Raw genomic sequence first — 23,710 nt, forward strand, 5'->3', positions numbered from 1 at the left:
AGAAAGAAAGAAAGAAAGAAAGAAAGAAAGAAAGAAAGAAAGAAAGACAAAAATTTGAAACCACTGTCATTCTTTAATAGTATATAATTGATATTAATGGCGTATTTTCACTTGATCAGTCTGTGAAATTTAGAAAAGATTTTTGTTTTGTATCCCTATCATTCCTTGTACCCATATCCTTATCCAATCATTCTGCTTTCTTGGATCTGTCATTTTTTTTTAAGATTATTTATTTATTTATTTGTCAGAGAGAGAGAGAGCACAAGCAGGGGCAGGGGCAGAGGGAGAGGGAGAAGCAGGCTCCCTGCTGAGAAAGGAGCCCGATGCGGGGCTCGATCCCAGGACCCTGGGACTATGACCTGAGCAGAAGGCAGATGCTTAACTAACTGAGCCACCCAGGCATCCCAAATCTGTTGGTTCTTTGTCCCAAGAAATGCACCAGCTAAGCCACAAGTGGACAAGGACATGTGTCAATCATAAGTCTTAGACTCCCCAAGTCCAGTCCTCTGATTCCGAGGCTTAAGTGAAAGTTGTCTTTGCAGGTCATGTGAGCATAACATGGCTTCCAGGCTCCATGCCCGTGAGGCGTAGCCACCGGCTGCAGAGCTCTAGACTCAGACTGAGGTGCAGGGACTTCTGGAGGGTTATAGGAACAGACAAGGATCCTAAGGGACAGTGCAGAATCTAATCACATGGCTGACATCTGACAGGGAGCCAGGCTCTTTTTATTACACAATACTGATTTCTGGGTCTCTTCCCCATGGATTAGTTGAGTCACTACTAGGTTTCTTTTGGGCTCAGAATGGTATGTTTTCTGAGAGACTAAGTATTCCACTTGGGCCCACAGTTAAGTTTCCCTCCAAGGATGGGAGGAGTAGGGACAGCTTGTCTGCTGCAGCCACTCCAAAGGAACAGGCTCTGATTTGATGAAATTGCCTTCGACACACAGCTGGGGAGCATACATAATGCTTAGGAACTTTCTGCCTCACTGGACAAAAGTAAAAAGTGTCATTTGGTTTAAAAAGAAAATGAGAGAGGGGGGTGAGAGACAGAAGAGAGGGAGGGAGGGGGACACAGCTGGAGGGGGGGGGGGAGAGAGAGAGAGAGAAAAAGAGAGAGAGACAGAGAGACACTTAATTCCCAGAGACAGCTACCAGAGCATTAACTAAGTGTCAATTCAGAACCAGCATTACGTTGGTAAGCCTTTGCACACTTCCCTTCCCAAGAGAGGCACTCTTATGCTGACCTTCAGCCCCCGTACTCTCAGAGGCTACAGAGGAAACCTGCTCTCAAGTGTAACACAGGACTCTTGCCCTTGAATGAATGCCTCTCCCTCTCTCTTCACACCTCTCCATGCACCTGTTGCTTCCCTGGTGGGACTTCTGCTGTACTCCCACGAGAGCGCTCAGGCTGAAGACCCCTCACCGGCAGGCAGGCTCCAGGTCTCACCAAGAATCTCCCACAGTTTCTTTCTCAGCCCACAGAGTATATAGATGAAGAAACCAGGGCCTGTCCTCCACTCACTTCTTGTTTGTGGGAACATTTATGGAGAGAAAGTTGGCAAAGTGGAAGCATGAGCTCTATCTCCTATCAGCCCTTGAATAGGACTGAGTCCTCTCAGTGTTCTGGGATAAGCTTGTCTTGCCACTCACATCAGTTCCCAATCCAGCTGAGCCTGGTCAATGTCATCCATCAGCTTCATCAGCTTCTTCTTAAACTGATGTTCAAAGCGCACATCATCCTCAATAACCAGAGTCTTCTCCAGCTCTCGGTCAATCACCTGTAAAGATCATCAGTGGGAAGAGACCTTATGAGAAGTCCAATACCTATTTTTTATTAGGTGAATATATATTAAAAAGTCAAGAATATAGTAGCACAGTATGTAATAGCTCATAACTGGAGTCTAAGCAAATGTCATCAATGGTAGAGTGGATAAATAAACTGGGGTATATTTTCAGCAATGAGGATGTACAATCTACAATTAAATGCAATGTTATAGATGAATCTCCTGAATGTAATCCTGAGAGGCTATACCTCAATACCCTATGGTTCCATTCATATAAACAAAAGTACAAAAGCAGAAAAAACTATTCTGTGCTGTTAGAAGTCAAGATGGTGATTACCCTTGGGGACTGTTCCCTAGAAGGAAATATGGAGGAGGTGCTTCTGGGGTGCTGGTAACCTGTTTCTTGAGCTGGGTGCTGGTTGACATGGCTGTATTTTTATTTCATTTGTGAAATTTCATTGGCCTGTATTTTACGATCTATTTAATTTTATATGTATCTATTACATTTCACTTAAAGTTTAAAGAAAAAAAAATAGGCATAGACTGGGTCGTTCAAAGAGGGAAGGCAGTCAAGGGGCCCTTCTTTAGGGACTTTCTCTTTTCTTGTGGTAACTGACCCTTAATCAAGAGCCCCACACTCCAATACCTCCCTCCATCTAAGCCATGGGTTCAAGTCCTGGCTTTGCCACTTCTTACCTAGACAAGATATTTAATTATTTTCTCTTGGATAAAATGAGCCCATGTGTCCTGACCCACTTCATATGATTCCTGTGTGACTTCTTGTATGAAGTCATTTAATAAATGATGACATGCTAGATACATACAATACAAGGCATTCCTACTAAGGATAAGGATACGTCAAAAGGAGTGTGGCCTCCTGAACATGGGTATCTTCCCCTGTTATCATCTCAAGTGGCAACAAGGCTCCCTCTCACTGTTTGTTGCTGGCCTTGTGTCAGAGGGAGACACGAGGTAACAGAAACTTCCAAGCATACTTCCAGAACAGTTATGGCTTCACTTTATATCTGGCTGTAATTCACCTACAAAGTCCCACTTTCCTTCCTCCTTATTACAAAACTGCATATCTAAAACAAGCATTATTTACCTCTTTCCAGACAGAGTAGTGGCTGAGAAAGCAGCCGATTTCACCCCTGGTGAGAGGCCGAGAGGAGTAGGGATCTCGATATCCAGGCAGCATTTCAATATTCAGGGCCTTCAGCTGACTTGTGTTGAGTGCTCTGCATGACAGAGAACATGTCTGAAAATTAACAAGTTGAGATGTCCCCTCTACAGAAGCCAGAAAGAGAGAGTTCTGGATGTTCCTCAGAGCCCTTCTGCAATTGAGGAAGACTTCTCAGGTTTCTCATCATCCCTTAGGAGCCCCTCAGGGTTAACGTGTCATGGCAGCATTACAAGCTTGGCAAAGACAAGAGGATGTCTTATACTGGGTATATCCCTCACAATTGCCAACGTAGTTCTAAGTATTACCAGTTTTTTTGACAGCTTTGAAAAAGTATTTTCCTAATGAAGGACAAGTGGCTAATAGCATTAAATACTGGAGGGGATGAGGACAGGAAGAACTGTGTACATGTGCATGTCTTTCCTTTGGGCCTAATTTTTTTTTGAAGTTAAGAACAAAAATAGCGGAGACAATCTTGTGAGCAGAAAGAGAGAAGTGACTCCCTACATACAAAGTGTTCTCAACAAGATTAACAGCTGATTCTCAGAAACCATGGAGGCCAGAAGGCAGTGGGTTGACATATTCAAAGTGCTATCCTGAAAAAGACTGTCAACCAAAAATTCTATATCTAGTCAAACTGTCCTTCAAAAATAAAGGAGAAATTAAAATATTTCCACATAAACACAAACTGAGCGTTTGTCACCTGCAGATCCACTCTACAAGAAATACCAAAGGGAGTTCTAAGGCTGATATGAAAGGAAATTAGAGAGTGACATAAATCCATATAAAGAAATAAAGAGCATGGGGACATGTAACTGCATAGGTAAATATAAATGACAGTATAAATGTTTTTCTTTTTTTTTTTTTTTTTTTTTTAAGATTTTATTTATTTATCTGAGACAGAGAGAATGGGAGAGAGAGAGCACATGAGAGGGGGGAGGGTCAGAGGCAGAAGCAGGCTCCCCGCCAAGCAGGGAGCCTGATGCGGGACTCGATCCAGAGACTCCAGGATCATGACCTGAGGGGAAGGCAGTCGCTTAACCAACTGAGCCACCCAGGCGCCCTATAAATGTTTTTCATTGATAACTTTTTTCTCTTTAAATTTTCTGATTTAAATTATAGCTGTGTAAAGCAATAATTGTAAGTCTCTGTTAAAGGGCATATAGTATAGAAAGAAGTAAATTGTTTGACAACAGTAGAACAAAGGATGGTGAAAGGAATGAAGCAGTATAGAAGCTAAGCTTCTGTAGACCACTGAAATTCAGCTGGTTCTTTTAATCAAGATATAATTGACATACAACATTATATTAGTTTCAGATATATATTGACTTGATATTTGTATATATTATGAAATGATCACCACACTAAGTCTAGTTAACATCTGTCACCCCACATAGTTACAAAATTTTTTTTCCTGTGATGAGAACTTTTAAGATCTACTCTCGTAGCAACATTCAAATAAGCAATGCAGTATTGTTAACTATAGTCACCATGCTGTATACAGCAGCCCCATGACTTATTTATTTTATAACTGGAAGTTTGTACCTACTCACCTCCCTTTATCCATGTTACCCACCTTCCAACACTGCCTCTGGCAATCACCTCTGTTTTCTGTATCTATGAATTTGGAGTTTTTTTCTCTTTAGATTCCACATATAAATGAGACCATCTGGTATTTGTCTTTTTCTGTCTGACTTATTTCACTTAGCATAATGCCCTCAAAAGCCATCTATGTTCTTACAAATGGCAGGACTTCCTTTTTTAATGGATGAATATTTCATTGTATACATTTATATGTACCACATCTTTTTTATCCATTCATCCACTGATAGGACTCTTAGGTTGGCTATTGTAAAAAATGCTGCAATGAACATGGGGGTACATATGTTTTGTTTTGTTTTGAAGTTGTTTTTTCATTTTCTTTGGATAAATACCCAAAAGTGGAGCTGTTGGATCATATGGTAGTTCTATTTTTAATTTTTTGAGGAAACTCCATTCTGTTTTCCATAGTGGCTGCACCAATTTACATTCCAATCAACAATACAACAGTGTTCCCCTTTCGTTACATCTTTGTCAACACTTGTTATTTCTCGTCTTTTTGATAATGGCCACTCTAAAAATATGAGGTGATATCTCATTGTGGTTTTGATTTGCCTTCCCCTGATAATTAGTGATGTTTAGTATCTTTTAATGTACCTGTTGTCTACCCTTTAATGTACCTGTTGTCTAAAGAATGTCTTCTTTAGAAAAATGTCTACTTAGATCCTTTGCCCATTTTTTAGGTCAAGTCATTTGGGTTTTGTTGTTGTTTATGCTATTGAGTTGTATGAGTCTTTATATGTTGTGGAAATTAACCCCTTATCAGGTATATGATTTGCAAATATTTTCTCCCATTAGGTAGGTTGCCTTTTCATTTTGTTGATAATTTCTTTTACAATGTAGTCCCACTTGTTTATTTTTGCTTTTGGTGTCAAATCCAAAAAACCATTGGCACAACTAATGTTGAGGACCTTATCCCCTATGTTTTCTTATAGGAGGTTTGTATTAATATAAACCAGATTGCTATACATTGAAATGGTCATTGTAATCTCCATGGCAGTCACTGAGAAAATAACTACAAAAATGTAGTAAAAGAAACGATAAGAGAATTAAAATGATAGAGTAGAAGATATCTTTTTAACCCAAGAAGGCAATAATGAAGAACAGAGTGACAAAAAAGATGTAAGACATATAGAAAACAAATGGAGACTGACAGACATAAATTGGGTACATTAAATATGAGTGGATTAAACCCTACAATCAAAGGCAGAGCTTAGGAGAATGAGTTTTTCAGAACATGATTCAACTATGTGCTGTCTACAAGAGACAGACTAGATTCAAAGACACAAATAGGTTTAAAGTGAAAGGATGAAATAGGATGTAACCAGTAACCACAAGAGAGTTGAAGGAGCTATATTAATATTTGACAAAGTAAACTTTTAAACAAAAGCAATTATTAGAGATAAAGATTAATAAAAAATCAACCCATCAGAAAGACAAAAATTGTAATTATACATGCACCTTACACCAGAGCAAAAACATGAAGCAAAAACTGAGAAACTGAAAAGAAAGATACTATTTAACAATAATACTGGGAGACTTTAATAAGACACTATCAATAATGGGTAGAACAACAAGGCAGAAGAACAACAAAGAAACAGAAGACTTGAACAACACCACAAACCAACTAGACCTGACATATCTATAGAACATGACACCCAACAGCAGCAAAATACACATTCTTCTCGAGTTCACATGCAACATTCTCTAAGAAAAACCTTGTGTTAAACCATAAAAACCATATAGATCATAAATTAAGCCTCAGTAATCATATAAGGCATGTTCTCTGACCACAATGGAATTAATTAAAAATCAATAACAATAGGAAATTTGGAAAATTCACAAATATGTGAAATTAAACAACACACTCCCAAATAGCTAATGGGTCAAAGAAGAAATCACAAGAGAAATGAGACAATAGTTTGAGATGAATGAAAATGAAAACAAGGCATACCAAAACTTATAGGATGCACTTAGTGTAGTACTTGGGAGGGTTAGTAATAGCCATAAATGCCTATATTAAAAAAGAATACCTCAAATGAATAATCTGATCTTCCACTTTAAGAAATTAGAAAAAGGAAGGCAAAGTAAACCCAAAGCAAGCAGAAGGAAAAAATTAGGACTAGAGTGGAAATAAGTGAAATAGAGAATAGACAAACGATAGAAAAAAATCAACAAAACCAAAAGTTGGTTCTTTGAAAAGATCAACAAAATTGATAAACCTTTAGCTAAGCTGATCAAGAAAAAAAAAAAAGTAGACTCAAATTATTTTAAAAAAAAAAAGGAATGAAAGAGTGGGCAAACACTTATTGACCTTAGGGAAATATAAAGGATTGTAAGATAATACTATGAACAATAGTATGCCAACAACTTAGATAACCTAGAAAAAGATTAATGAATTGTTAGAAAATTACAAATCACTGACTCAAAAAGGAATAAACATTCTGAATACACCTATAACAAGTAAAGCAGTCAAGTTAGTAGTAAAATTTCCCACAAAGAAAGATCCATAATCAGTTAGCTTCTTTGGGGAATTTTGCCAAGCATTTAAAGAATTAACACCAATCTTTCACAAACTTTTCCAAAAAACAGAAGATGGTAGGAACATTTCCCAGCTCATGCAATGAAGCTAGTATTATCCTGATACCAAAACTGGAAAAAGACATCACAAGAAAACTATAGGCCAATATCCTTTATAAATATAGACCCAAAATTCTCAAGAAAATACTAGCAAACGAATTCAGCAACATATCAAAATGATTATACACCATGATCAAATGGGATTTATTCAGGATTGTAAGATTGGTTTAACATGTGAAAATCAATCAATATAATACAGCATATCAATAGACAAAAAGATCACATGACTACACAATCATCTCAATAGGCACAGGAAAAGCATTTGACAAAATCCAACTATATATGGATTGAATGTTTATATTCATCCCAAGTTCATAAGTTGATGGTATTAGGAGGTAGGGCCCCAAGTCATGAGGGTGAAACTCTCATAAATGAGATTAGTGCCTTTACAAAAAAAGACATGGGAGAGGGTGCTTCTTCTCTCTCTGCTCTTGGCTATGTAAGGGAACAGCATGAAAATAGCATCTACAAACCATAAAAGGGACCTCTCACCAGAATCCAACCACACTGGCACCCTGCTCTTGGACTTCTCAGCCTCCAGAACTATGAGAAATAAATGTTTATTTTTAAGCCACTAGTCTATGGTAATTTGTTATAGCAACCCAAACTGACAAAGACACCAACACCCTTTCACGATAAAAGCACTCAATTAAATAGGAATAAAAGGGAACTTCTATTCAGTAAAGACCAACTATGAAAACCCTCCACACACTAATATCATACTTAATGGTGAAAGATTGAATGCTTCCCCTAATATCAGAAGCAAGACAAGGATGTCCACACTATTTCTATTCAACATTTACTTGAGGATCTAACCAGGGAAATTAGGCAAACAAAATAAATAAATGATATTCAGATTAGAAAAGAGGAAGTACACTATCTACATTTGCAGATGACATAGTCTTGTATATAAAAAATCCTGAGGAAGAATACACACACACACACACACACAAACACACACTGTGTTAGAACTAATAAGTGAGTTCAGCAAGGATGCAGAATATAAGATCAATATGTAAAAATCAATTCTATTTCTATATACTTAGAAGCAAGCAATCTAAAAATGAAATTAGAGAAACAACTTCATTTACCATAACATCAAAAAGAGTAAAATACTTAGGAATAAATTTAACAAAAGAAACACAAGACTTCTACATACTAAAAACTACAAAAAATCAAAGAATTAAAGATCTAAATAAATGGAAAGATATCTCATGATCATGAACCAGAAGACTTCAAGTTATTATGATAGAAATGGTCCCCCCCAGCTGAGCCACAGATTCAATGCAATTCTTATAAAAATCCCAGCTATCTTTTCTTTGTGTAAAATGAAAAGCTGATGCTAAAATTCATATGGAAATGCAAGGGACCTAGAATAGCCTAAACCACCTTGAAAAAGAATAAGAAAGTTAAAGAACTTGGACTTTCTTACATATAAAGGTACAGTCAAATGATAGTGTGGTATTGACATAAGGATTGACATAATACATCAGTGGAATCCAACTGAGAGTCTAGAAATCAACCCTTACATTTATAGTCAATTGATTTTGACAAGGGTGATGACAATTTAATGTGGGGGGGGGGAAGAACAGTCTTTTTAACAAATGGTGCTAAGAGACCCAAACTATGTGCAAAAGAAGGAATCTGAATCCCTATCTCACACCATATAAAATATTAACTCAAAATGGAGCAAAAATTGAGTGTGAAGAGATCTCTATGAGGTAGAACTATAAAACTCTTAGAAGAAAAGATAGAAGTAAGTTTTGGTGACTTTGGACTTGGCAGTGGATTATTAGATATAACACCCAAAGCGGAAGCAACAACAAAAATGTATATTGGGCTTCATCAAAATAAAAAACTTGTTTTGCAATGGATGCCATTATGAATTGAAAAGACAACACATAGGAGAAAATATTTGCAAACTGTATATCTGACAAGAGACTTGTATGAGGAACAAATAAAGAACTCTTACAATTCAACTAGTTTCCCCTGGTCCATGTGGCCTATAAATAAAATTTGGGCTCTTAGGTATTTGAAGCAGTGGTTCCCAAACTCTCATGCACCAAAGAAAATGTTGCCAGATTTAGCAAGTAAAACATGGACCATCCATGTCAAATTTACTTTACTTTTAAATTTGACCATCCAGTCAAATTTAAATTTCATATAAACGATGAATAATTTCTTAGTGTAAGCCCATGCAATGTTTGGGATGAATTTAACTGAGTGTCCTATATTTTATGTGGCAACCTTACCTAAGAATCACTTTGAGGCTTAAGTTCAGATTCCCAGGTCCTGATTCAGCAGCCCTGGGCTGGGATTCAGGAAGCTGCTCTCTCTTAACCTTGGAGACCTGACATGGGTGTCCAGGCCACATTCTGAGAAACTCTGATTAAATTCTCTGAAAGTCATAAGAAGCTTCACAATAGCTTCTAGCCATACTCCTTAGAGCCATTCACATTCCAAACTAAGAAAAAACATGGAACTGCAGGTTTTACAAAAATCTACGCCTTGAAATAAAGTGTCAGATAAAAGGGCAAAGGAAAGCAAAATAATAAACAACAGCTATAGCAAAACTCTTGAAGGAATTCAACGAAGTTCCCTGTGGGACTTTCCTGCCATATTCTTGGGAAAGGTGATCAGCCCAGGCAGGCTATGGTAAGATCTCACACAACAGGATATACAGATCGTTATGCATTTTTCCTCATTTATTCTCCTCAGGTGGCCCAAGTTTGGCCACTTTGCTCTAAATCAGGCTCTAAATGCAACTCTAAATGCATTCCTTCCAATACACTTTGGAAAGCTGGAAACCACCACAACCACTGCAAAACCCCCAGAGAAAGGGGAAAATCACTTCCACTGTGAGCCTTCAGCATAATGAAGGCCAGAGTTCCCTGGATGTTGAGTGGATTTCAGGCCTACTCTACATGGTGAAATTAATTTAAATGCTGCTATCATTCATAAAGCTTTTCCCAAAGTAGGCTGCATGTGGCCGTTATAACAATGTGTCTATCTTCTAATGACTCTAGATTCCTCCCGCTGAGCACTAACCCTCTGTCAGAGAGGGCACCTCCCCACTCCAGCCATATCTGCAAGGATTCAAGAGAAAAACCCAACCCACTTTCCATCCACAGCCTCGACAATCTTGACCTCAATCTCTTGCTCGTACAGGGTGCGTAACATCCGGTCCCGCCTGTCCTTTCTGCGCTTGAGGTTGATCATGAAAATCTAACACAGAAAGAAAAAAGGAAAAGAAACACAGATCATTCAAGTCTTACTTTAGGCTGTTTGAAAAGTTAAGTAAATGTAAGGACCAAAGTTTTAATTAGAATAAGGAGTGGAAGAAAATAGGGAAAACCGTGGTGAAGATCTGTTTGTATTTCATATCAAGTCAAATCATATTAAATCAAACAGAATGACTTTCGAAACTGAACCATCTGCAGTGACTTCACCCTCTCTTTGTTTCTCTGATGCTTGTTGGTGGACAGGTTTGCCATGTTCTTGAGATAGGAAAGTTCAAAAAAATTACTCTTCAGGAGGCCAAGTGTGAATTAAACCCCAAATAGAAGACTCCGAGGTAGGAGGCAATTGGGCAGGTGTGTTAGATTTGTCAGCCAACGTAAGTCTACATCCTGACTGTTATTTACTAAGTGCCTTGGCCCAGTTCCCGTGCCTCAGTTTCCTCATCTGTAAAACTGGGGTGATACTGGTCCTATCTCATGGGTTCTAAATATTAGCTATTCTTAAAGTTCATATCCACTCTAATAAATTTCAAGTCATTCGAGGAATGAGAAAAATCTAGTCTTAACACATTCCTTGCATTTCCAAAGGTTCCAAACAGAATTATCAAGGTCTCAATGTTAAGAGCTTCTTGGCCAGAATTGTTCAACTCCCCTAGAGACAAGGGAATTTCTCTGAAAAAAGTAAAGAGAAGGGGCCCTACCCTTGGAGGCAGCCCTTTGACGGAAGGGAGAAATGGAAAAGCATCATTTCCACAACATACTAGTCCATGAAGTCCCCAAGAATATGCATCCAGATTCCTTCCCAAGGGGGTTGGGCCCATCTTTAGCCCCTCATCTTAGCCCCTACATTCCTGATGGCTGCCCTAAACACATACATATCATGAAGCCATGGCAGGGAGTTATGGAGAGTGAGACAGTCCTGACTACTCTCAGATTTAAGGAGCCACAGAAATACCTCAAGACTCATGAACGCTATTACAGGTAAATATATGTATTCCCAAGGTCCTTTTGCTACAAGTAGTAACAAACTCGCTCTGAACATTAAATTAGTCCTCTAAAGTACGAGACTTCAGCTGCCAGCAAGAAATATTGATGACACGTAGCATGGAAAAGGAGAAACCCATAGGAATAAGTTGAATGATGTTGGCTTCATCTTGACTTAACCACCAGATGACTTTGAGGAAGACACTGAATGCTTCAAGGTCCAGTTCGCTTGTTCATTAAAGGGGGCGTTGAAGAACTTCATCTTGCAAGTACAACACAGATTAAAATGCCTATGATATGTGGTTTAGATAAAGCTTGCTTTATGTCATGCCTAGAATAAAGAAGAAACTATGTCTTGTAACCAGCCTGGCGTTCAGACTTTACTGGAGATGAAGCTTTGGTTCACATAGTCATTCTGAATGTAATCGTCACTATGTTCTATGTTTTACTGGATCAAAACCTACACTAAAATTTCAACCCTTCCTTCCAAAATATCCTCACTTCTATCCATGTGTAAAGCTCTGAGCAAAGAAACTGATGGGAAAACAAGATGTCCTCTTGAAAGAAATTATCCACTTAATTTAGGGCAAAGTAAATTCAGTGCATCATGATTTCATTACTTCTCTTGATTACCTGAGTATTTTTTTTTTAAACATAATTCTGTGGTGACTCTATTTACCTTGTTACTTGGGACTTCATAACTTAATGGGTTGTGTTCTTTTACATTTCACGTTCTTCCTGTTTAGGATCACAGTGTGATGGGCCATGTTTCATCCCACAATTTTAAAAGATATGGAAAGGAAGGGGCATTTCCTCCTGTGTGTACATGGAGCTGCCCAAGGTCACTCCAGGAGAACAAAAACAAACCCAAACAACGCCCCCCCCCCAGATGAACAGAAATACAACAAATAGTCCCCTCAAACCAGAGACCTCTAGTCTGGGAAGACTTTTGTAAATAATAATTCAGTCTCAGCTTCTGCCAGGACAAGTGCAGTAAAAATTGTAGCCATGAAGGAAAAACTCAGACGGCTTGCTCATACTTAGTGAATAGTAAACAGAGAAAGAGCCACAGAGCCAAACGCAACCCAGAGTTCTGGGAGAATGAGAAAGGCCTGTGAAAATCCCTTTTTCCACCATCTTATCTCTCTTCTAGAGCCCAGGTTAATTATTTCCTGCACCTGTATCACCTCCTAGAGTTGGCATTTTCCAAAGACTTCTAGGGTCACCTAGTCCTTACACCCCCATCCAAATGGAAGGCCAGAGCTAGAAGATCCTGGTTTTGCCCCATTTGATTTCCTTCGGCTTGGTCCCCATAGGAATGTGTTTAACTAGAAAAATGAGTCTATGTGAAGACACTTGTGTTCTTTCACCTGGAGAACTGAAGGCTGATGAGGGTTGCAGGGAAGGACAGCTCTAGTAAGATGTGGAAGCTGGGACAGTGCGTGGTGTGGACCAAACTTTTCTGCAGCCCCAGTTGTTTTTAAAAATTATTTGCACTTTATTCTAATTCCTCTCTTCCACATTAAAATCATCTCTTCTCATTCTGCCCTCTGTGGAAACAACATCATAGCTGCTAACTCTTTCCATTTAATATTCATGAAATATTCTTTCCCATTCCTGAAGCCCAGATTCATATCAATTTTATAAAAGAAATACCAATGCCCATCCCAGGAGCTTTTAGATGGCTGTACCTGGGGACATGTGTGACCCAGCACAGAATGATAAGCAAGGCTTTTTCTTTCACTGGAGCAATGGCAAGAGCACACAGCGCAAAGCCTGGCCTATAACATACCCAGAATCCATGGAAAAGTTCTATCTCAGTGTGTGGATTCCTGAGGCACCGTCCTACTCTTTAGATCACCAAAGTCTTGAATCCTGATCAGCAGCTACATGACATAAGGGACCCGCAAAGGATTCAGTGACTTGGAGTCACACTTCGGCCACTCCCAAGTAGCTGTTGTGTATATTACCAAGAGAGGTATCTCTTTATATTCTTGCTTCCTTCTTCATGCAATCAAAACTTTATATTAAATATGGCCCTCGGAGTGCTATTATGAAGTTCTTACCCACTGAAAGGCAGAATTTTACAACAGGTTTCTTTTTTTCTCTTTTTCTTTTTCCTCTCAACCCTGCCCTCAACCTTTTCCCATGGAAGAACAGCACAGAGAAAATAAAGCGCAGACTGTTCCAGAATGGTTTCTATCCACTCAGAATAAAGTTAAGGTCCTCTAATACTTAAAACATTATCCTCTTTACCCTTGAATCTTTATAGAAAGGTTTACAAAATACAGCAGTATCTGCTCCTAGAAAAACATAAAATTCACTCATGATTAAATACTAACTTCTTTCTAACCCAATGATTAATTTGTTTTTACCTTTTACCTTTTTAAAAAAATTATTTATTTGAATATAGTTGACACACAATATTACATTAGTTTCAGGTACATGTGATTCTCGTTTTTTTTATCTTTTATTTTTATTTATTTTTTTAAATAGGCTCCACACCCAACATGAGGCTTGAATTCACGACCCCAAGTCCAAGAGTCGCATGCTCCACTGACTGAGCCGGCCAGGCACCCCAAATGCTCCTTTTTTAAGATAAGAAAGCTGAGACATGACACAAATTGGGTTGTTTTCCCAAGACCTCGATGCCTTTTCAGCAGCCAAGCCAGTTTTGCTGACTCTCCGATGTAAGATCAGGCTCACACTCCAAAATAAACATGTAAGCATGCCACAATAATGCACGTGTGCACGTGCACACATGGGCACCTTTCCTACCTCATCAAATCCCATCTTGTCTGGATATTTAGGGACAACTGAAACAAACTGGGAGGGTTCCATTGGAGGACCATCAACTGGAAGACACAAGAAACACACAGAGTGCTTTGTTAGTGAAAGGCTCAGGGAACAGAATTCCATCCACACACCTGGTGTCTAGGAACACAGTCTGGATGTCCGGGGCAGGGGATAACTGCTCAGCAGTTCTCCAGGACTGAGTGGATACACAAGAACCCTGATGGCCAGGGCTTCCAGAATGCTTGTTCATACGCAGACTGCAATATTCACTCCATTTCCCTTAAGACTTATTTTCAGAGGAGATGAGAGTCAGTCTAGGATGACGGTTAAGAGTGAAGGCTCTGGAGTCAGATGATCTGGGTCCAAACCTTGGTCTGGGAAGGTCTGGAAGAGTTAAGTGACCCTCCAAGCCTGTCTCTTCATGTGAAAAATCAGGATAATAAAAGTGTATCTCTTGGGGTGTTGTGAAATTTAAATGAGACCTGCGTGCAAAGCACTTAACACCAGTAAAATGACATAGTAAAAACTCAGTAACTTTTAAGCTATTACTTACTGTGGCTCATAATGAAAGACCTCAAAAGTAGGCCAGACTTCTCCTAAATAATGCTTTCTCTGTATATTTTAAAGGGGACTAGTCTGGGACTATTTTTATCCCATTCAGGCAGGTTTAGCTACAGGTATGCAAAAGGTCCTTTATTTTAACAGGAACTTGCTTTTGAGGGCCAGCCCGCATCCCAAAACTTGGTACAGGGCTAACAGGTAAATTTCCAGATGGGAGGCACACTGCATCTTAAGTAATAAAAGATTCATTTATTTCATACTCGAAAAAAAGTTTTCTTTACAAACTATACATTTGAAAGGTCGGACGCAATGCTGAGTGGAGAATCTGGAAAGGTCTTGAAGATTTTTGGAATTGCAAATCCAAAGTACTCATTTGGTTTTCCTTAAAGGGGTAATACAAAGAAAACGCAGTGAGAGCTGGTAACTTGGGTGGTTTGAGGATCTGTTGGTGGTGGCCATCACCACTATTCAGCATTACCCATCTCCTCCAGTCCAGGCAGATGAGAGGAATCACGTCCTCACCCTTGAAGTTGGGCATGGCCTTGTGAACTGCTACTTCTCAGCTCTCCAAGCCCTCCTTCCATTCCCACCCTTGCCCACCACAACGGTCACAGCAGATGTTGATAATGGAGAAGCCGCATATTTGAAGCAGCCTAGAATGATGTGCCAACATCGGGAGGACAGCTGCCCAGAAGGAGGCCAGGACCACTGCGGACTTTGAATTGCAAGAAATAATGCCATTGCTGTAGGAAGCCAGCGAGATTTTGTCACTATTTGATATCCCAGCATAACCTCTTCATCCTTCTGACTGAGATACTGTCCAAAGAGTATTACTTGTCTAACTTACCCTTCCCTGGGATATTAAAGAGAAACCATGACATCCAGTTTCACTTATGATTGAATGATGTGAAGTTCTAGAAGGTAGTGAGACAGGTTTCCTAAGCCAAACACAAGAGTTGGTCTCATTCATTCAAGCCTAACCCCTATGGTCACATTTCTGTGAATACACAGTGCATGTGTTTCTGTTTCCATTAGAAGCCCAGAATATTTTGTTCCTTTCTGCTCCACCCCACTCCCCATTAATTTTTTTTTTAAATCAACAAATATTGATGGAAGAGCCACCATGTACAGAGTTAGGCTTTTGAGAGAAAGAAACTTAGCATACAAACTCCTTTTTGTTCATAATGTTGTTTGAGGAGCTGTCTGGCTCTCCCTCCTTGGGTCTTGGAGTTGGGAGGGGGTTATATTTTGAGTTCCTCTTTTCACGCTGTTGGTCTCTGTTTGGCACTCACATGGCCTGTGTGGCTTTAACATTTCAGCCAAAGAGACTGCTTTTAGCCATTTTGCTTCCATCAAACAGGGGCAGTCATTGCAATCACAGGACAAGTGTCCCCCACAAGCCACAAATGGCTGGCTTCTGAAAGCCACCATTGAGCAAAAATATGAGAAATATGTCTGGGTTTTGTCCCCAAAGACAGAGCAAAGCCACTGGGAAAGACAGGGAATGATACAAGTTAGACCTAAGAAATTTACTGTGCAAGGAGAAGGGATGTGTCTTTGCTTCATCAGAGTTGAAGGTCAGGTATATCCCAGCTTTGGTTGAGGTCATTTCTGATTCCATCGTTCATAATTTATCAGTCCCTCATTGAATCCCTCCCTAGACATAGCCCCTCACTGTGCCACACCAATTGAGACAATATGTTTTACTGGCTACTGGATAGTTTCAAGACCTAGGAATAATAATCACAACTACTATGATAGAGATCTTATTATCCACTGAACTCTGGGCTACACTCTTGACATATATAATCACAGTTATTTAATTTTCACGACATGTACCATGGGATAAGTATGAGTGTCCCTATTTTTACAGATAAAGAAACAAAGGCTTCAACAACTTGCCCAAGGTCACAGAGCTGATAGAGCTGGTACTTGAACCTAAGTCTGACTCCTGAACCTTTTACCCCCACTCAGCCTGCCCCCAAAGCTGGTCCTTGGTAGCCATTGGCATCAAGTTGGTCTTGGCAACTGGGCTGAATTCACAGAAGCTCAGTTAGCTAAGTCGTTGCTCCTGGGTGACCATCACTTGTTGCTTTTTCTGTAGTCTACACTGGAGCATGCACTATCCAGCAGTGTACCAATGCGCCAGCTCAGTCATGCCCCCCCAATATATTTGAGAGATCATGCTTGTACCAAATTCTAACTAAATCATAATCATTTAATCATAATCCTGAGGTTGTCCTGAACTTCTTGGATTGCTGTAGCCACCACCCTAGCTCGGATCCTCACTCACCATGATTGGGCTGGGTTTTTTAAAATTTTATTAATTAATTAATTTATTTAAGAGAGAGAGAGGGCATGAGCTGGTGGGGAGGGGCAGAGGGAGAGGGCGAGAATCTTAAGCAGGCTCCACATTCAGCACGGAGCCCAATGCTGGGCTCAATCTCACGACCCTGAGATCATGACCTGAGCCAAAATCAAGAGTCGGACGCTTGGGGGCGCTTGGGTGGCTCAGTCGTTAAACGTCTGCCTTCAGCTCAGGTCGTGATCCCAGGGTCCTGGGATCGAGCCCCACATTGGGCTCCCTGCTCTGCGGGGAAGCCTGCTTCTCCCTCTCCTACTCCCCCTGTTTGTGTTCCCTCTCTTGCTATGTCTCTCTCTGTCAAATAAATAAATAACATCTTAAAAAAAAAAAAAGAGTCGGATGCTTAACCGACTGAGCCACCCAGGTGCCCCCATGCTTGGGCTGTTTTAATATTTTTCAAACTCTCATGCACTTGGTCTTGCTGCATTCTAACTCGTTATGCACACTATTGTCAAAATAACCTTCTTCTTCAAGCACAGCACTGGTCTTGACCACAACAGTCACACTCAACACTTTGCAATTTGTTAAGTGCTTTCATATTCATGACATCATTTGTCTTCATTTATCTTTTGGTTGTTTTTATAGATGAAGAAATTGAGACCCACCCAGATGTAGACTTGCCCAAGGTCAAATAGGGAATAATTGGTGCCAAGATCCAATAGTGAGTGATTGGTAATATTATTAGACCTTCCGACTTCATGTCCAATAATCTTAATAATCTTTACATGACATTCTATGGCTCCAGAATGTTGTTACCGAGAAGGGCACGTGAGATCTCCCATCACCTCATGCTCTGACTTGCAAGACCAATCCCCTCATGCCTTTTATATAACCCATTGACTTCTTTCACCTTGACAAGATCTAGCCTCCTGTCATTCATCCCCCAGTTTTCTGTACAGGAAGCACATTCCCAAATTTTCTGTACAGCTCCTAACATATGAAGTGAGTAGATACATGTAGAATGATGGGCAGAGTACTTCCTGTGCACCTTAGCTGGTGCTACACCCCGTCTCCCACCCCACCCCAGCTCCTCACTCTGCTCTCTGAAACTCCAGTCTGTAATTCATCAACTCTTTGACATTTTTAGTCTCTTACTTTCTCTGAATGTCTCTTTACCTTTTTATTTTAACTAAAATTTGGCTTTCCTTGGAGGACACTGCTTCTCTTTCACCCGTCAGAGTAGAAGCTGATTTTTCTTATCTCCTCCAATTCACTCCCAAACTGTTTCCCTTTCATCCCTCAAAACCCCCAGCTTCTTTGAAGTGTATATTAGCACCCTCTGCCCCCTAGCCATGCCCCCCTCAGCCACTGATGATGACAGCCTTTGGCTCACAATCTCGGTGTTCCTGCCATCATTCTTCAAACTTCAGCATCCGCATGGTGATCCACCTGACAACGGGGCTGCTAGGTCCTGTACTAACAATCATTCTTTCAGTGACCCACTACGATGTCTGCCTCCATCACCTCTTTCATGTACTCATGTCCATCGGTATCCAACCTAGATTTCTTGGGCTAGCACTCTAACCACCCCTTGTAAAGACTCTTGATCTGCTTCCACTGATCTTGCTTGGTAAAATCCCAATCCTGCTTAAACTTGATTATCCACTTACTCAGCCCCAAGAATACTGCAAGAGAAATTCACACAATTGTGTTGACTGAATCACTTCAAAATTACAACCACAGATGTCACATTGGCACTCGACACTGGCAAATGATGCAGCTATGCTTCCATAGTAAATTTACTTTCCCACTCTCCGAGCTATCTGTTTTATGCCTTACACCTCCAGCATCTCTCTCAAGCTGATGGACTACATACCTTATAAAAAAAATAGTCAAAGTAGACCTGCCTTTTCCTTCCACCTCAAGTCCACAAACCCAGCTGCATCTGTACCTACACATTCTTCCTTCCCATCTGCTAGGGTGGAAGAAGCCTCTCTGTTCCCACCTCGGACAACTTCTCCAATACTGTCTTAGATTACAATGCCTCTTGTTTTCTCAAGGACTTCAGCCTCACAACTGCCTTCTTCTCTTCTACATCATCTGGTTCTCCTTATACACTGAATCCTTCTTGTTAGTATATGAATATGCTAAAATCTTGTTGGTATATGAATATGCTAAAAAACAACACAGAACAACTTCTCCTTTGATCTCTCATTCCCTTTCGGCCACCATCCTATTTCTCTATCGCCATCTCAACAAGCTTCCACTTTCTCAACTCCCCATTGTCCTCCCTTTGGCCTACTCCAGTGGGCTTGTGTCCCCATTATTGCACCGTAGTAGCTCTTATCAAGGTCATCACAGATCTTTATCTTGACAGAACCAATGTTAAATTCCCTATCCTCATGTTACTGGACTTCTCAGCCACAGCTGGCTCCTTCCTGAGACACTTCTCAATTTTTCCTTTTAGCCTCTTGGCTGTTTGTCTCCCCCAGGGATCTGTCCTGTTCCCTCCCCTCTTCTCTTTCTATGATCTTTTACTAAACAAGTTCGCACTGTTCCATGACTTCAAATGTCCTTTTAATGCTGATGACTTTCAAATGTCTGTCTCCAGCTGGAGTATCGACCCTGAACTCCAGACTCATATCCAAATATCTCTTAACTTCTTCATTGAGATGTTTTAAAAATATCGTAAGCTTACATGACCAAAACTTCCCTCCCCAAATATTTTCCTATTTCATTAAAGGGTATTCCAGGCCCAAATCCTGGTGTCATCTGGATTCCTTCCTTTCCTTTGTTGGCTGCATCCAGGTCTCTGTAAGTCCTGTTGGCTCTACCAACAAAATATATCCTAACTCCATCTGCTTCTCATCACCTCCCTGCTACATCTTGCATCCCAACCACCATCTTCTCTCACCAAGAGAGAGGAACTGCTCCTCCTATACTCAGATGTCCACACCACAGACTGAGTAATCTTTCTAAATGCATACATCACATCATGCCACTCCCCCCGCCCCACCCCACATGTTATCCCATTACTCTTAAAATAAAATCTGAATTTTTTGCTGTGGCCGCAAGGCTCTGCTTGATCTGGACACATCTTCCTTCATGACCTCATTGCCTTCTACTCAACTCCTCTGTACTCTGACCACATTGGCCTGTTGTTCTTGGAGCATCACAATCTCTCCTAACAACCTTTGTAGTTTTTTGGGGTTTGTTGTTGTTGTTGTTGTTGTTGTTTTGTTTTGTTTTAAGTAGGCTCCCTGCCAGTGTGGAGCCCAGTGCAGGGCTTGAACTCATGACCCTGAGATCAAGACCTGAGCTGAGATCAAGAGTCAGACACTTGGGCACCTGGGTGGCTCAGTTGGTTAAGCGACTGCCTTCGGCTCAGGTCATGATCCTGGAGTCCCTGGATTGAGTCCCTCATCGGGCTCCCTGCTCGGCGGGGAGCCTGCTTCTCCCTCTGACCCTCCCCCCTCTCATGTGCTCTCTCTCTCTCTCATTCTGTCTCAAATAAATAAATAAAATCTTAAAAAAAAAAAAGAGTCAGACACTTAACTGACTGAGCCACCCAGGCACCCCTGTAGTTCTTCCTACTTGGAACACTCTTCACCCAAGTATTCATGTGGCTGCTCCCTTGGTAGATTGTCTATCTCTCTGTGTTGGAACATAAATTCCTTGGTGAAGCTTCTGCTGATTTTGCTCACTGTTGTATCTCCAGCATCTTGAACGATCCATGGAATATAGTAAGTGTTTAATCAGTACTTACAGCCTGACTCTCTCTTCTAAAATCTTCCTTGCTTCCTTATTGCTTTCAGGATGGGCATTCTGCCTTAGCTGGGCAATTCAAGGGCCACAACAATTAAGCCACCCTAACCCTCAAAGTTTATTTACTTCTACTATTCAAAGCCAACTGTCTTCCAGGGTGAGAATGCTTTTTGGATGGTATCTTTGCTCAGTCTGTTTCCTCTGCCTATAGTGCCCTCACTGTATCACTCCTTCTGTTTAAACTTCTAGCAAAGCCCAGCTTGAGAACCACCAGGGCTTAGTGGACTCTCCTAGAACACACCTGCCCACAGCAATTTCTCCCTATTCCAAATTCCAACTGGTCTTATATGTGCTCCTCTTACAAAGCACTGTACTGCACTATTGGGATCTTTTAATGGTTGTCCTGTGTCTCCAGTTAAATAGGTACATCCAAAACAGAGAATTGGCTGTAAAGTGTTTTGAATCCTTCATAGAGTGACTCACAGATTGTAGGAAGGCATTCAATGTTTGTACATAAATATAATTCTTGTTCTAATGCTGCAGTTGGGATAGTCTATTAGCAGCCAGATTCCAGATGCTGTGCAAAATGTTTTAACATCTGGCTCATCTTTCCTGAGGACACTTGACAGATATGATTTCATGATTAATCCTTTTCTTAATCCTACAGTGGCCTACAGTCTGTATTTCTGCATTATTACCCTCAAAGGTTTATTTTTCTAATCATTTTTCTTACTCCAATTATGTTCTACTTTTTAAAATTCAGAATCTGAAATTTTAACAAAATTATAACTAAAGAAGGTAAATGCAAAAATTAAATAAAATGCCATATATAAAGTGCCTAAGATTAGAGTTGGTATGCACGGGGAGATCAATAATGACAGCTATAAATTACAGGTTCTTTTCAGATGAATTCTACTTACATAGCATGGTGTTGTGCATGATTGTAATTTATAATAATTAATAACTTTATTGACAATGTGTGTGTTTCTATATACAGAGAAGCTTCTGTGCTTTCAGTTCTATGGGGGGAAACAAGAGAAGGCAAGGCTCTCACCATCGCTCTCTGAGCTGCCATATACTTGGAGTCAAGTCTGATGGCGATGAAACAGGGGTGATAAGGGGACGCACATTACCAAGGGTCAAACTGAGTCCTAATAACCACAACGCTTCAATATTTTATGGAGTTGATGTCCATTATTTTATTTGCCTCTCCTATCCCTGCAAAGTAAGTGCTATTATCCTCACTCCACAGATAAAGGAACTTTATAAAGCTCCAAGAGGTGAATTCCCCCCTCCTAAGTGACAGAGCTTGGGTTGAAATTCATTATTTTCGATTCAGGTTCAGTGCTCTTTGCAATACAGTTTTCATGTGTTCCCTTACTCGTTCTTTCACTTGTTTGGTCATACATTCAGCAACTATTTGTTTGGTAGCAACCATATATCATGCACTGTGCTAGGTGCTTGGGATAAAAGGCAGTAAGATACTGCCCTTGTCTAGAACATAGACAATAGGCAGAAACAGTATGTATTAAAGAAATTCACAAAAGAAATTCCTAAGGGCTGGTTCAAGAAATACTGTCTCAATGAACTAGCTCCTTATTCAATTCTCATCCCCCCCCATGGAAGGCTGGATTTTTTGTTCATTATCCCTATTATTCTCTATATACTTAGAGAGCAATAGTATCTCTTGTTGCTTTTTTCAAACCCAGGGACACTGAGATGAGGAAAGACTGGAGGGCTTACAAACTATCATGCACATCAGCATGCAAAGCTTGTCATGGTAGGAGTGCTCCTCTCCTCATCCCAAGTATAGTCTATGGACGTACTTTACTCAGCACCACTGATGTGCTCCGGGCATATTGAGCTGACTGATATTTTGCAAACAGAAGCTTATATAAATACAGTAGGAGAGCCTGCTATTTAAAGGAATCTTCAGATGAATCTTTTAAATTATTATTGTCTTTCTTACCTTCGGGTCCCAACTATGTTTCTTTAAAAAAAAAAAAAACTCTCCTTTTTCTCTATTTCCTTGCTTCTTAGTTACTTCTCAAACACTTTGAATTCTGATTCAGACTTTTCGAAACCATCCTTGTTATGGGCATTAGCTGAAAAATCCATTGGACTTCCAGTCTTTATCTTACTTGAACTTCCTTCCACATCTCACACTCCTGTTTTATTGAAATTCTGGGATGTCACATTATCTTGTTGATGGAATCTCAACTCAAGTCTTTAGGCGTGATAGATTCATCTCTCCATCTCTTCACTAGACATTTCAACCTAAACTCATTCACTCATTTATTCATTCAATTATTCAACAAATATTTACTGGGTGCCTACTAGGTGACAGGCAAAGGACTATACTTTGAGACAAATATGATGAACAAGGCATTTACTGTCTGAAGGTGGGAAGCAAGAAATAGATATTCTCAGGCAACTCAGTGGGTCTAAAATGAACTCATGATTTTTCTTTGCAAACGTCCCCTTTATTCTGCGTGCTCTATACCATTTAAAGCTCCTACAGTGATTCCAAAGCACTCAAGTCAGAACTTAGAAGTTTTTCTCTGCTTCCTTTTGCTCAGCCACAGACTCTTGGCTGAGTCCCTTCAAGCCTATGTCACGAGGTTCTCTTAATCTCTTCCTTCCTCTCCATTCCCCCTGGTCCTGCCCTAGCTCGTATCCTCACCATCTCTTGCCTAGTTTACCATGTAATGTCCAAATGTCCTCTTCACCTCTGGCCTGAGCCCAGCCATCCCCTGCCCCACCCTACTCCAGCCATACTTCTCTTACCATGAGAGAAACCATTCTAAATCCAGATTTCAATCAGACATTTCTCTGCTAAAAATCTCTTTAAGAGC

The 23,710-nt window shown here is 40.2% G+C and overlaps 1 protein-coding gene across 1 annotated transcript in view; it reads right to left on the minus strand.

Annotated features, from left to right (window-relative positions):
* Positions 1-23,710, minus strand: part of COLGALT2 (collagen beta(1-O)galactosyltransferase 2) — a 102,382-nt gene that overhangs the window by 3,995 nt on the left and 74,677 nt on the right. Inside the window, exons 7-10 of the mRNA XM_021682582.1 lie at positions 14,207-14,283; positions 10,324-10,430; positions 2,892-3,024; positions 1,653-1,780 (exon numbers count right to left, since the gene is read on the minus strand). Of these exons, the coding sequence (XP_021538257.1) occupies positions 1,653-1,780; positions 2,892-3,024; positions 10,324-10,430; positions 14,207-14,283 (445 nt within the window). The remainder of the gene's footprint in view (positions 1-1,652; positions 1,781-2,891; positions 3,025-10,323; positions 10,431-14,206; positions 14,284-23,710) is intronic.

Source organism: Neomonachus schauinslandi, chromosome 6 (genome assembly GCF_002201575.2).
Source record: "Neomonachus schauinslandi chromosome 6, ASM220157v2, whole genome shotgun sequence".
Classification (NCBI taxonomy): Eukaryota; Metazoa; Chordata; class Mammalia; order Carnivora; family Phocidae; genus Neomonachus; species Neomonachus schauinslandi.